At 37.5% G+C, this 13307-nt stretch overlaps 1 protein-coding gene across 1 annotated transcript in view; it reads right to left on the bottom strand.

Moving 5' to 3' along the window:
* ESR1 (estrogen receptor 1) overlaps nt 1-13307 on the bottom strand; it is a 154982-nt gene that overhangs the window by 14059 nt on the left and 127616 nt on the right. The window contains 1 exon segment of the mRNA XM_027906936.1: nt 7615-7753. Within this exon segment, the coding sequence (XP_027762737.1) occupies nt 7615-7753 (139 nt within the window).

Raw genomic sequence — 13307 nt, forward strand, 5'->3', positions numbered from 1 at the left:
AGACAGATTTCTTGCTGCGAGACATTTTTTACAATCATGATAAGAAAATAACATTAGAAAATAACATGAGGACACTTTACTGTCTCATATCAAAGGTATATTTAGCTTTAGGCTAAGCATGTAGGCATTTGGATCTGCTGATTTTACGTGACTACCTCTAGTTCTAGGTTGGAAGAGATAATAACTTGTGGATGGATTACCACACATCTTCTCAACATGATCATGACTTTATGCAACTCCTATCACCTTATTTTTTCCCTTCTTCTAATGAGCATCACAGGCAGAGAAGTTGGTTTATTTAGTTATTCTTTGTAGCAAAGCTTGTATCCCTGTTTGATTGCCTATGAAACATCTCTGAGTATGTCCTCTAGTCATTCAATATTCCTGTTAAGACAAGGAAAAACAGAAAGGCACTGTTTTCCAAGTACAGATGCAGCACAGAACTATATAGAGGAATAACAATGCTCTATATTATTTCAATTTCCCGTTGTAATGATTCCTGGGGGGAAGGAAAATTGCAGTTTAAACTGCTGTCAAGCAAAGAACTGCTGGTTCCTTAGAACTGATTGCTGTTAACAGTGAGACAGAAAGATCAACTAGAACGCAGTTTAGGAAGATTAGGATTATTCTTCTCATATATGCATCAGTTCATATTTGTCTACATAAAATTTGGAACTTAATACTTTTTGGTTACCCAATAAGATCTCCCATATCTACTTGTTTGTTATTTTTTTAAACAGACTTCAGTGTATTCATGGCTTCCTCTTACAAAATGAATGGTGACTCTTTATGTCATATTTATTCACACTTCAGAAAATTTTCTTTAGATGGCATACCATCAGTTTCCTTACAGTGGTCACTAGGCTTAATGGGCAGAAGTTCCACCCACCATTTTTCTATCACGAGTTTCTTTTAAATAATGTTTAATATCTTTTTTGATGATCTGGATGAGGAGATTGGGTCCACCATCAGCAAATTTGCAGATGACACCAAGTCGGAGGGAAGCGTCAATCTGCTGGAGGGTAGGAGGGCTCTGCAGAGGGATCTGGATAGACTGGAGAGATGGGCTGAATCCAATGGTATGATGTTTAACAAGGCCAAGAGCCGGCTCCTGCACTTTGGCCACAACAACCCCCTGTAGCGCTACAGGCTGGGCACAGAGTGGCTGGAGAGCAGCCAGGCAGAAAGGGACCTGGGAGTTTGGATTGACAGGAAGCTGAACATGAGCCAGCAGTGTGCCCAGGTGGCCAGGAAGGCCAATGGCATTCTGGCCTGTATCAGGAACAGTGTGGCCAGCAGGACCAGGGAAGTGATTCTGCCACTCTGCTCAGCACTAGATAGGCTGTACCTTGAGTACTGTGTCCAGTTATGGGCCCCTCAGTTTCGGAAGGATATTGAGGTGCTGGAGAGTGTCCAAAGAAGAGCAACAAGGCTTGTGAAAGGACAAGGCTGATGCAAGCACAAGCCCTATGAGGAGCAGCTGAGGGAGCTGGGGTTGTTCAGCCTGGAGAAGAAAAGTTCAGGGGTGACCTCATCACTCTCTACAACTACCTGAAAGGAGGTTGTAGCCAGGTGGGGATTGGTCTCTTCTCCCAGGCAATCAGCAGTAGGACAAGAGGTCTTAAGCTCTGCCAGGGGAGGTTTAGGTCAGACACTAGGAAGAAGTTCTTTACAGAGAGAGTGATCAGACATTGCGCTGCCCAGGGAGGTGGTAGATTCACCATCTCTGGAGGTACTTAAGAAGAGTCTGGATCTGGCACTCAGTGCCATGGTCTAATTGACAAGGTGGTGTTGGGTCATAGGTTCGACTCAATAATCTCAGAGGTCTTTTCCAACGTAGTTGATTCTGTGATTCTATTATATTTAGAGCCTTCGAGTTTGAACAGCATGATATCTGAATGCAATGAATCCTTTAAAAATATCATAAAATATGGCTTTCTTATTCCTGAAGAAACACTACATTTTCTTCAAAATTATAAACAACCTATTGCCAGGCCTGACAAATATCAGCCCTGGTCTAATGACATTTTTAAAGCCTAGTTCTTGGGAAATCTCCAGATAGGAAACATCTGGTTTGTCCCACCAGAAACCTAAACTTGTTACTTCGAAATCTGTCTTATACAATATACTCACTTTCAAAAACAGAATACAAAAGACTTACTTTTATCCTGGGTTTTATCCTTTGATTTTATCAGGTACTGTACATTAATTGCAAGTACTGTGAGTGTGCCATTGTATTTCCTGATTGAGCCTGTTTTTCTAATCTATAATTATTGTCATTTGAGCATTTTTAATAGCACCACTTGTACACTGTAAAAATGTACTAGCTATGTGTAATTGGCAGACTGTTAAAATTCCTGATTTTGAACCAAAACTCAAGTGTTTGCATAGTACATTAACAGAATAAGAAATGGTGCATTACCCCACAAAATACACTGTCTGATTACAATGCAGAGTGGGAACAGAAAGAGATAATGTGAGGATACTCATCCATAGAGATGACAGCAATCTACACATACTGGCAGCTTAACTGTTGAGTAATTATTCTTCATAGGCAAAGCAAAATTTTAAGAAGGAACTTAGAATTAATAACAAAGAGCTGCTTTACAGATATTTATTTTCTTCCAACTGTGAATTGTTGCATATGAAAATTAAAGAGGTATATATTTGAAAATGTAAGAAGGAGGTTCTCATGAAATGAGAAAAGACAGTCTCTAAAAGATCTTCAGAGACAAGATAAGCATATGTGTAGTATGACCCAAGTAGGAGGAGTGAGCTGGGAGAAAAAAAATCACATTTGTTCAAAAAAAGAGCAAAGTTAGAATGTTATTTTTATGGCATTTCAGACAGATCTTAACAACAAAAGACTGTATTTATCTAGTCAAAAGATTAAAAAGTTGCAAAATAAGATTTTATGTGACTTGAGATTTATGTACAAATTTACAAATTACTACATATCTTTCAAGACTGTTAACAGAAAGATTCCTCTAGAATCAGGAGAGGCTTGAATGTGAAAAATGAAAGGGATGTCCAAATCAGAGAGATGTTTGCCACTGAATGGTCAGAGAGAGAGGCATGCACAAAATATGGTAAAGCTCCATATTAACGATATTGAATTTTCACTAAGTACAGAAAAACACATGTTGGAGACAGATCTGGGTTTTACCATCTGTAGTTGGTGACAGGATTCTAAACAGTAGCTAAGTTAATATTTGCCAATGCTGTTAACCACAGATTCTTTTTCATTATTTAGATCCCTGTTACAGGGAAAGTGTGATGTGGATTCAGGAGAGAATGCAGTGGACAAAAATACTGAAACCTGTGAAAAACATGCTGAAGAGTAAGGAGAGAAGAACAGAACAAAAGAAATTATACTACAGCAATCATCTTTTCCATTACTGTAGCCATTCAATCAGATTATTTCACTATTTAGATCAACAACAAAGCTCAACTGGAACTGAAGTTGGCCAGAAATGTGGGGGACAATGAAAAGAGTTTCTTCAAATACATTAATGGCAAGAGGCAGTAGAGAAATACCATTGGCCCGTTACAGGATGAGGATGGTCACCTCACAAACAGGGACAGGGACAAGGCAGAAGTGGTCAACACTTTCTTTGCCTCTGTCTTCAACACAGATGATGGACCAAGGGGGTCCTGAGCTGGAGGGCCATGACTGAGAATGATCAACTCCCAGTCAATCCTGAAACTGTGTGGAATCTGCTGCTCCAGCTGGATCCCTGCAGATCTATGAGGCCTGATGGGATTCATCCAACAATCCTCAAAGACCTAGCTGATGTCATCACAAAACCTCTCTCAATGATTTTTGAGCAGTCTTGAGATCCAGATAGGTCCCAGATGATTGAAAGCCAGCAAGCATCCCAATTTTCACATAGGGCAAGAAGAAAGACCTTGGAAACTACAGGTCTGTCAGTCTCACTTCAGTGCCTGGGAAAGTTATGGAGAAGATTATTCTGGGAAGTATTGAAAAATGTCTGAAAGACAACACAGTTGTTGGTCACAGTCAGCATGGCTTCATGACAGAAAAGTCCTGCTTATCAAACCTGATTTCCTCCTATGACAAAGTAACCCACCTTGTTGATCAAGGGAAGCCAGCTCATATAATCTTTTCAGATTTCAGTAAAGCTTTCGATGCTGTCTTTCACAGGATCCTTCTGGACAAAATGTCCAGCATACAGCTGGATAAACACATCATGTGGTGGGTGAGCAATTGGCTCACAGGTCAAGCACAGAGAGAAATAGTGAATGGGGGAACATCGGCCTGGTTAGGCCCTGTGATTTCAACATCCTCATAAATGACTTGAACATAGGACTGGAAGGGATACTAAGCAAATTTGCAGATGACACAAAACTGGGAGGAGCTGTTGACTGCCTCAAAGGCAGGAAGGCCCTGCAGAGAGACCTCGAGAAATTGGAGAAATGAGCAATCACCAACCATATGAAGTTCAACAAGGGGAAGTGCCAGATTCTGCATCTGGAATGGGACAACCCTGGATGTTCATACACATAGGGGAATGAGATGCTGGAAAGAAGTGCCATGGAAAAGGGACCTGGGGGTCCTGGTCTGTAGCAAGTTGAATGTGAGTCAGCAGTGCCCTGGCAGTCAGGAGGACCAACTCTCTCCTGGGGGGGCATCAGGCAAAGCATCACCAGCCAGCAAGGAAGGGGATTGTCCCACTCTGCTCTGCACTGGGGCGGCCTCACCTTGAATATTGTGAGCAGTTTGGGCACGACTATATAAGAAAGATATTAAGCTACTGGAGAGTGTCCAAAGGAGGGCAACAAAGATGGTGAAGGGCCTTGAGAGGAAGCCGTGTGAGGAGTGGCTGAGATCACTTGGTCTGTTCAGCCTGGAGAAGAGGAGACTGAGGGGATACCTCATCACAGTCTACATCTTCCTCATGAGGGGAAGAGTAGTGGCAGGCACTGATCTCTTCTCTGTGGTGACCAGTGACAGAACCCAAGGGAATGGCCTGAAGTTGTGTCAGGGAAGGTTTAGGTTGGATATTACAAACAAGGTTCTTCACCCAGAGGATGGTTGAGCACAGGAACAGGCTCCCCAGGGAAGTGGTCACAGTGCCAAGCCTGACAGAGTTCAAGAAATGTTTGGATGATACTCTTGGGCACATGGCATGACTCTTGGGGATGGTCCTGTGCAAGGTCAGGAGTTGGACTTGGTGATCCTTGTGGGTTCCTTCAAACTCAGTCCATTCTGTGATTCTGTTACTCTATGATTCTATGGATTTTGATACAACTGTGGTATTTGCCCAAATACTTGACGCAGTTGAAGGACTCCATTGAGTTAAACAGCCTTTGAATCAGTGTCTGTCCTGCCCTCTCAAACCCAACAATACACTTTTGCCCTATAACATTCTCAAAAGGCAACTTGCCTAAGTCAAACTAGCACATCAAAATATTGTTAGCACTAATTAACTAGTAAATCAACAATTATTTTACTAGTTAGCATATCAGTGCTCCCTAGAGTAATTTTTTATGACTCAGTTATTTTATTTTCTGCAAATATCCTTACCAATTAGAGTGAGGCAAGTGTATGATTATTTAGAAACATGATTCTTATTATTTGAAAATTAGAAGATGTATTAGATCTACATTTTTAGAAAGTCTGGCTTGAAAGTCAGAAAACAAAGAGCTTACTTTGAAGTTAATTTATTTTTGAGCTCTAAATAATATGTGATTCCAGTTGAATGCAGTTGTTTTCATTAATCCATCAGAGTTGAATTAAAACTGTGTGAAACTGCTCAAAGTCCATTTTACTCATAGCATGGGGATGTTTAGTTGAGGAAGACCAAATTTTCAAGTATTTCTCTGGCTATGTTTTCTTAGCTAAGATGAGGAAAAATTATATTCTGGCCATGTCTGATCTTCAATTGTCATTTTTTTCTTATAGCTTTCTCTTAACTTTTCAGTTTTTTCTCTCTGTACTATGTAACGTGAAACAAGTGTCTTCGTCTTTGGAAGTTATATTGCAACTTATAGTAGTTTTCAATAAAACACAATACTTATATTACTAGAGTAGTAAATTTTACTTAAGTGCACTTAGAATTATTTTAAAACTGTTGTGCCGTGGTTTTTTTGTGAAAACTATATTTACATTTAGGTGAGCAGATATTTTCTGGATATAAAATACGCATTTTATACGTATCTATAGTTCTATAGCTCACAGACCATGCGCTTACACAAGTAGAATAGGGTTTTTCCTAAGGCAATAAATACTTCTCTATTACTATAAAATATTATATTTTATAGTGTTAGGCATTATCAATTGTATTTTACTAAAACACTGAAAATAAATCTGATTTTTCTGCAAAGGGAGACCAAGGGAATCAAAGGATTAACACTACACAAAGGCAACCACGAAAACTCATCATCCCCCAGTTAAGAGAGAAAGTTGATCAAAAGACATTTTTCTGCTATTAAGAATTTTGATTCATTTACACAGCTAATGGTTGCAGTAGCTGGGGGCACTGCCCTTGACTTTCTTTTGCCACCCCTCTGCTGTATCTCACTGCAGCTACGTAATGAGATCAGAAGCTTGCCCAGCTCTTATCTGCCTCACTGTATATTCTCTATCTCCTTAGCTCAGCTCTTCCTCCACTCCCAATTGCCACAGGATGCCAAACTCTGCCCTGAAGTGATCAGTGTGCACACATAAGCTCTCTCCTGCCAGCTCTGCTGTGTGGGCAGTAGTCTTCAACTAAGAGGAGTACCAATAGCTAAGACGACTGTATCTTAACTATCTTTTTCTGAAAATTTTAAATGGAATATTTTCATGACATTTTTCCCATGACTAAGAAAAAGAGAACTTGAGTTTGCATTAAGATAGATAGATAGATAGATAGATAGATAGATAGATAGATAGATAGATAGATAGATAGAAAGAAAATATGGTTTAAATTATCAGTCTTTCTGCTTTTATTGTGAAGACTGCCAGCTAAAATCCAGGATACACTTGTATGTCAGAGACGTATATTTTTCTCTCTCAGAAATACTTAGAGTATATTAGCAAGACTGGCTAGAAAAGGCTTAGGGAAGCAAGCAGGTGTGTGTTTGATGTATTTTATTCCAGTTTTCATGGAAAAAAATCCAAAATCTAATGTATTCTCCATAAATAAATAAGACTGTAATTGAGACTAAGTATTTTCATCCAAAATTTTGGCTGGCTGCTCGGATAAATCCATTCTAACAAAGAAAAACTAGGAAGATTTTAGGTAGGTAAAAATAAGTCTCTAAATTAAAGTGATTAGTGTTCAGTATTTACTTTTAAGTTCAGTATTTACTTTTGCAACAAACAGTACGGATTATAGGAGACGTTTCCTGCTGCCTTTGAAAGAAAGCACTTCAACCAGCAGATAAACTTCAGATGTGTTACTTGTCTAATAAATGAGCAGCATCACATTTCAGAGCATTTCTATGTTTTTTTAGAATTCCTTTTCCAGTCTCACCTACTACAAGCCTGCTCAACACATGAAGTACTGTCAAACTGTAGTATTGGTGAGATGATTAAGAGCTAAAAATCATTCTGATTGCAGTAGCAACAAATTAATGTAAATAATTCACAGCAACATGCAGACTGACCTGTCCAGTAATAGGTTAGGTGCAAATAAAAGCTTTCCTGGGTGTTCCATGGAGCGCCAGACTAAGCCAATCATCAGTATCTCTAACCAGGCACATTCCAGTAGATGAACCTGATCATGGAGTGTTAAATCCACAAATCCTGAAAGAATAAATTGAAGACAGTAAAAACACTCTAGTTTTGTAACTGCAACAACATTATTCAGAGAACCAGGTTAAAAAGTGCATTAAAGCTGGATAACCAAAAAGAGCAAAAAAAGAGACATTTTTTCACTTTTTTTTTTGGACTGAGTTTTGTCTGTTATTAGGTCCATCCTAATAATGATTCCATCCTACAGAACAGCCAGTACTTTCTAGTCCCCTCTTTGTGTTCTGGCTGTATCCTTCGCCAAAAGCAGAGCAAGTGCCAGGACAGCATCTGCACCCCTTCACCTGTTGCCGGTGGCTTGGGAAGCCACTCTAGAAAGGGGCATCTGTCCACTCCAGTGCCATGTTACTCGGGGCATGATGGAGATAAAATGGAAAAATGCCTTACAAAATTAAATGACAGCTCCAATTAGCTAACCCAAGATCAATTTTCCTGGTGGAATGCTGTTTTATAGACTCATGAACAATTCATCCTACTGCAAACGCTGTACTTGTGTGGAAGAGGGCCCAGATATAGCATTTCAAATAAACTAGTAAGCAAATGCTGATTACTGCACAATCAGAATTCACTGATGAAACACTTGTTTATATTTCTATTGGTATATAGCACCTGGAGGAAGGAGGTGACGTCTCTTACTCTATATTTAAACGCTGGAAACAATGAATGTAAAATGAAGAGATTGCTTAATTACTAAAAAAATTAATATGAAAGAATAATGATGAAGGTAGATATGAAAACATAATCACAGTGGTCCTTCCTGTGTTCATTACATGGAATAGATTGCATTATTCTCTATTCGAGTTTCTCACTTTTCATGAATGTTACCTTCAATCCAAAGGGATTTTCCTTCTGTATTGTGTCTTCTCTGTATATACTAAGTTAGTTTTGAGGAATATACCTGACATACCCTCAAGTGCCATCTTGAGAAAAAGGAAGAAAAAAGGTACATGTTTTTAAAGATAAGTGTTGTGCTATGAAATATATTTTTCAAATAACAAAGAGGTAGAGAAGAAAAAAATACAGTTCACAATAAGTTTGAAAATACTGTTATGTTTGGTAAAACAGTTGTTGACATAATTATTTCTAATGACAATATCTAAGAGAGCTAATCAATCTATTCACAAAGAATCATTAAAAAAAAAGGAAATAGCTTTGACATATCTGAAATAAAACCCACCTATCAATCACTAGAAGTGAATTTAGACAGTTGCATTACCTGATGTTTTTATGAAAGTGGTAACAATAGGGGAAAAATAATTGCCTTTTCCTGTATTTTGCCTTTATTATCAAATACAATTTTCAGACTTCAAAGACTGATGGAATGGCATTTTTCTGAGTCACCAAACAGCCTGAACAATAGAGCTGAAACTTAAAAGAGCAACATTCTTAACAACAAAGCATTGATTACAGCACTCAAACAAAACTGGCAGAAAGAAACTCTCAGTATATGAAGAACAAATAACAACCCCCATGTTTTCTTTTAAGTATTGCCTTAGTATGACAACACATAATAATGCAGTGCTTTTTCCTACACTTGAAGAGTATGACAGAAAAGCAGGGTCGTGAGTCCAGGTGTGGTGTCTGAAGTTTGCGATCACTGCCCTCCTTACAAGTCAGTTACACTGACATCATTTCACATGGCTGCAGACTTTCCTGCAACAGATTGTTTTGATTCTTGCAGAAAAACTGAGCTTGTCACATCAGTGGCAATTCACTTTCCTTAAAACTGTGCTCATTCTACGATATTCTGGATACCAAAATGCTTTGCTTTGTCTTCACACTGTCTCAGTCTTTATTTTTCCTGCACTTATTCTCAAAAACCTTTTAAGCCCTTTTATTAGCTCTATTTTCCCCATCCCCACAGATGAAATTCAGATTGCACCAAGGCCAAGTAATCTGCACAAAAACTAAAGAGAGAAAGTAAAAAATAAAGTTAATAAATTACCTCACTGATACTGTAGAGCAGTGATATTGTGTTGGCCTACTGAGAATAGATATATACTACCCAACATCTTGCAAAGTAGTTGAATGTGAATACTTTGCATCAAAAAGTCCTAAAAGGATTGGTCAACAATACTAATTTTGTCTAGAATTTTAATTCCATAAACTCAGTACAGTTAAGAAAATTTTAAAAACTTAGGAATGGAAAGAAAAATTATTGTGGGTCCATAGTTTAAATTAAATGATCAGTCAGCCTGACACCAACCTTGCATATCAGAGCTAACATAGACTTTGATTAATGCAGGTTTAAAAGTCTGTATTTTAATAATACACATCAACTGTAATTCATAGAAAAATCTTACCAAATTGCCTTGATGACTTTTTTAGATGACATTTTAAGTTTATTACCTTGCTGTAGATAAAACTAGTGAGCTAGTTTAGTTGATAAAACTAAACATCTTGCCCAGAGAAGCTGTGGATGTGCCATCCCTGGGAGTCTTCAAGGCCAGGCTGGGCAGGACTTTAAGAAAACTGGTCTAGTGGAAGGCATCTCTGCCCATGGCAGGGGGGTTGGAGCAAGATGATCTTTAAGGTCCCTTCCAACCCAAAACATTCTATGGTTCTATGAAATAACAATTTTGATGAAACAGAGTTCTGTGAGACATTTGATTTTGTAAAAACATGCAACACATTAACTGAATGAAAATATTTTATATTACATATCTCAGTACGGCAAAAGGGTAATAATAAATTGAAGTGTTTCTAAAGAAAGGACATACAGTTTACTTTTCTACCCTAGACAAGTTTTTAATGACATGGAAAAAACCAGAAATCATAATTCAAACATCCTGTTGGTGTGTGGGAAATAATGCAAAAGCAGGTTGATAATGTAAGCAATGTAAATCACTCACTAGCTTCATCATAAATAAGTTTAAAACCAAGAACATTCAGCATATTTACAAGACAAAGCTATGATATAATTATACAGTAGCAGTTCTGAAGAGGAGTTGGAAATGATGGAGAAAAATTAGCCCAGTTTGATCTACATCTAATGGAGACAATGAACTTCATAAAAATCCAAGGAGAGCATAAGAAAGCTGAATTACCTCGGTGTTACCTGAATCCTTCAAGTGGGATGAGAAGTTGGACAGAATGATAGAAAAACATCAAAATGAATAAAGCATTGAAAAATATGCCCTCTAGTGAGGAATAAAAGGAATTCAGTTACTTTTTGTAAAGCTAAATAGTCTAGAGGGGTTAAAGGACAGCAATGGGAAAATATCCAAAGAAAAAGAGGATTTTGCATTGCAAAAGGTAATAAGATAACAAAGAGAAGCTCATGCTGAAAACTAAATCTGCTCCAAGTCAGAATACAAAAGAGAGGCCATTGTTAACAACAAAAGTAGGTATTATCTAAACAACATATTAAGTTTCCATGAATTTTCTATCATTAGAAACACTAATCAAGATGTAATGATTATTTTCAAGACAAAGTCTTGTTCAAGCAAGTTAATTCAGAATAATGTCACAGAACGTTAAATTAAATTATGAATAAATCATTAATCACTTCATCATTTAGAGCATGCTGCACTTTAATGTTGCTGAAATTATGTGTAGTTGTGCACAGCATTCTCAAATATCAGTGTTCTTTTAATGCTGGCAAGTTTTGAAAAGTATTCAAAAAGTATTTTTTAATTCTAAATTTTTGGTTACTGTGCTTTAAGAAAGAAGAAAGACATTCACTTCATTGTTGATAAATTAATTAGTTGCATTTGGATGTAACCTATATCTGACTCCGTACACCAGACTGACCAATTGCGTGACATTATGGGACATATCAAGATCGTCATGCGGCCAAAGCCCACAAGACCTAGATTGCCACTAATCCATTCATCTATCACATGCTTGGCAGGAAAAAGACACAGAATAAAAGCCATGGCTAGACCATCTTTTTCTTTTTTTTTTTTTTTCTCCAAATAAAGATAAATTAACAGTATTTTTGAGTGATTATCAACAACAAACACAATGATTGTTCCATGAACTCTTGTATGAATATGGAAATCTGAACTTCTGAAAAGCCAGAATGGTCTTCAGAGTACTCAGCTAGGAGTAGGTGGTAAATAAAGTTACCTGTAGAACACAAAACTGTAATTTTCAAATTAAATTTACTATTCTTTCTAATATAAAACAGCAGTACATGCTGCATCAGTGACAATATGATATAAATCTCTCTCATTTGGACAATAAGACAGCACAAAGCAGCAGTGGGTCCATGGAGGGAAAGCTATTAAAAGCCCTGTTGTGGTAAGCATGGCTCTCTAGGAATGGCATTAGATTTGGGAATCCAAAATTGTACGATCCTACCATCCTAAAAAAATGAAGGCAGTAGCCATTCACTATAGGTATGAGCAAATCTCTTTGTAACCTGGAAGTTTAGGCAGCTGCCCAAGGGCAACACAAGGACTGCTGGAAATAGTATTCAATAAAGCTTACAAACCTGAGAAGAGAGAAGTGATTTATGCACTAAATTGCTTGATTGCAATAAGAAACAACAGGAAACTCAGATGATTTTCATTTATTGATGCTGTTAACATACACTGTGAACCCTGCAGTCCTATAAAATAACCACTACCAACATATGCGTTTGTATATATATGTGTGTGTAAACTTGCACCAATCATTTTGAAACTAATAAATTCATCACTTGCCTTAGTGACTTTTGACCAAATAAGTAGATTTCTGTTTTATCAGAAATGATTTCTCTAGCAATTACCATTCTCTGAGGCCCAATAGCAAGCACCATTGCAGATACAACCCTACAACAGTAAGTCCTCCAGTGGGTCCTTACTACCATTTGGAAATCATTACCACAGTTTTGCAGCTTCTACTCATATTCATAAGACACAACTACAAGATGTTAAAACTGTTCAAAATCAGTCAGGTAGGGGCAAACACAAACAATAGAGAAGCCTTTTTACATCTAATCCAGTTCTAATCTAAACTATATGTTTATACTACATCTCTTAATTACCATGATGGATACCTAAAATATAAATGTCAGACAATTTTTGCAAGACAATCAACAACACTGTGCCATAAAGAATGATTCTGTCTCCAGATGCTTTGAAGGAAAGTAAAGTAAAAGCAATAAATAGTTTTAAAAGCAATAGTGAAGCTCCATCTAGAAAAGCATCCCATTTACAACAGCAATTGATACCACATGCTTATGGCAAAACTTGCAGCAGAAGAAACATATGCTTCTACAGGAAGTTTTCTCAGGCTCCAGAAATATGTGGTTTGGATTTGCAGAGCCAAAAATGGTCTTTTTGTGTTATCCTGTTCACCTTTGAAACAATCTTGTCCTTCTTGGAGCATTTTCCAGTTCAACTATTTTCTTTCAGAGAGAGTGAGACTAGGACTGCACAGTTTTTCAGTCTGTCCTTGCCTTCATCACATTAGTCAATAACACCTATATTTTTTATCACCATCATTCACACACTTTTTTTCCAGCTAACTTATTAATAAGCTGAACAACATATGCCTAACTATTGAATTTCAAAGGTTATCTCTTTCATAAATGTCCTGCCTGCTTGCCTGTAAAGTCTTT

This window comes from Empidonax traillii, unplaced genomic scaffold (assembly GCF_003031625.1).
Source record: "Empidonax traillii isolate 1590-97213 ecotype Southwest subspecies unplaced genomic scaffold, ASM303162v1 scaffold1377:size231680, whole genome shotgun sequence".
Classification (NCBI taxonomy): Eukaryota; Metazoa; Chordata; class Aves; order Passeriformes; family Tyrannidae; genus Empidonax; species Empidonax traillii.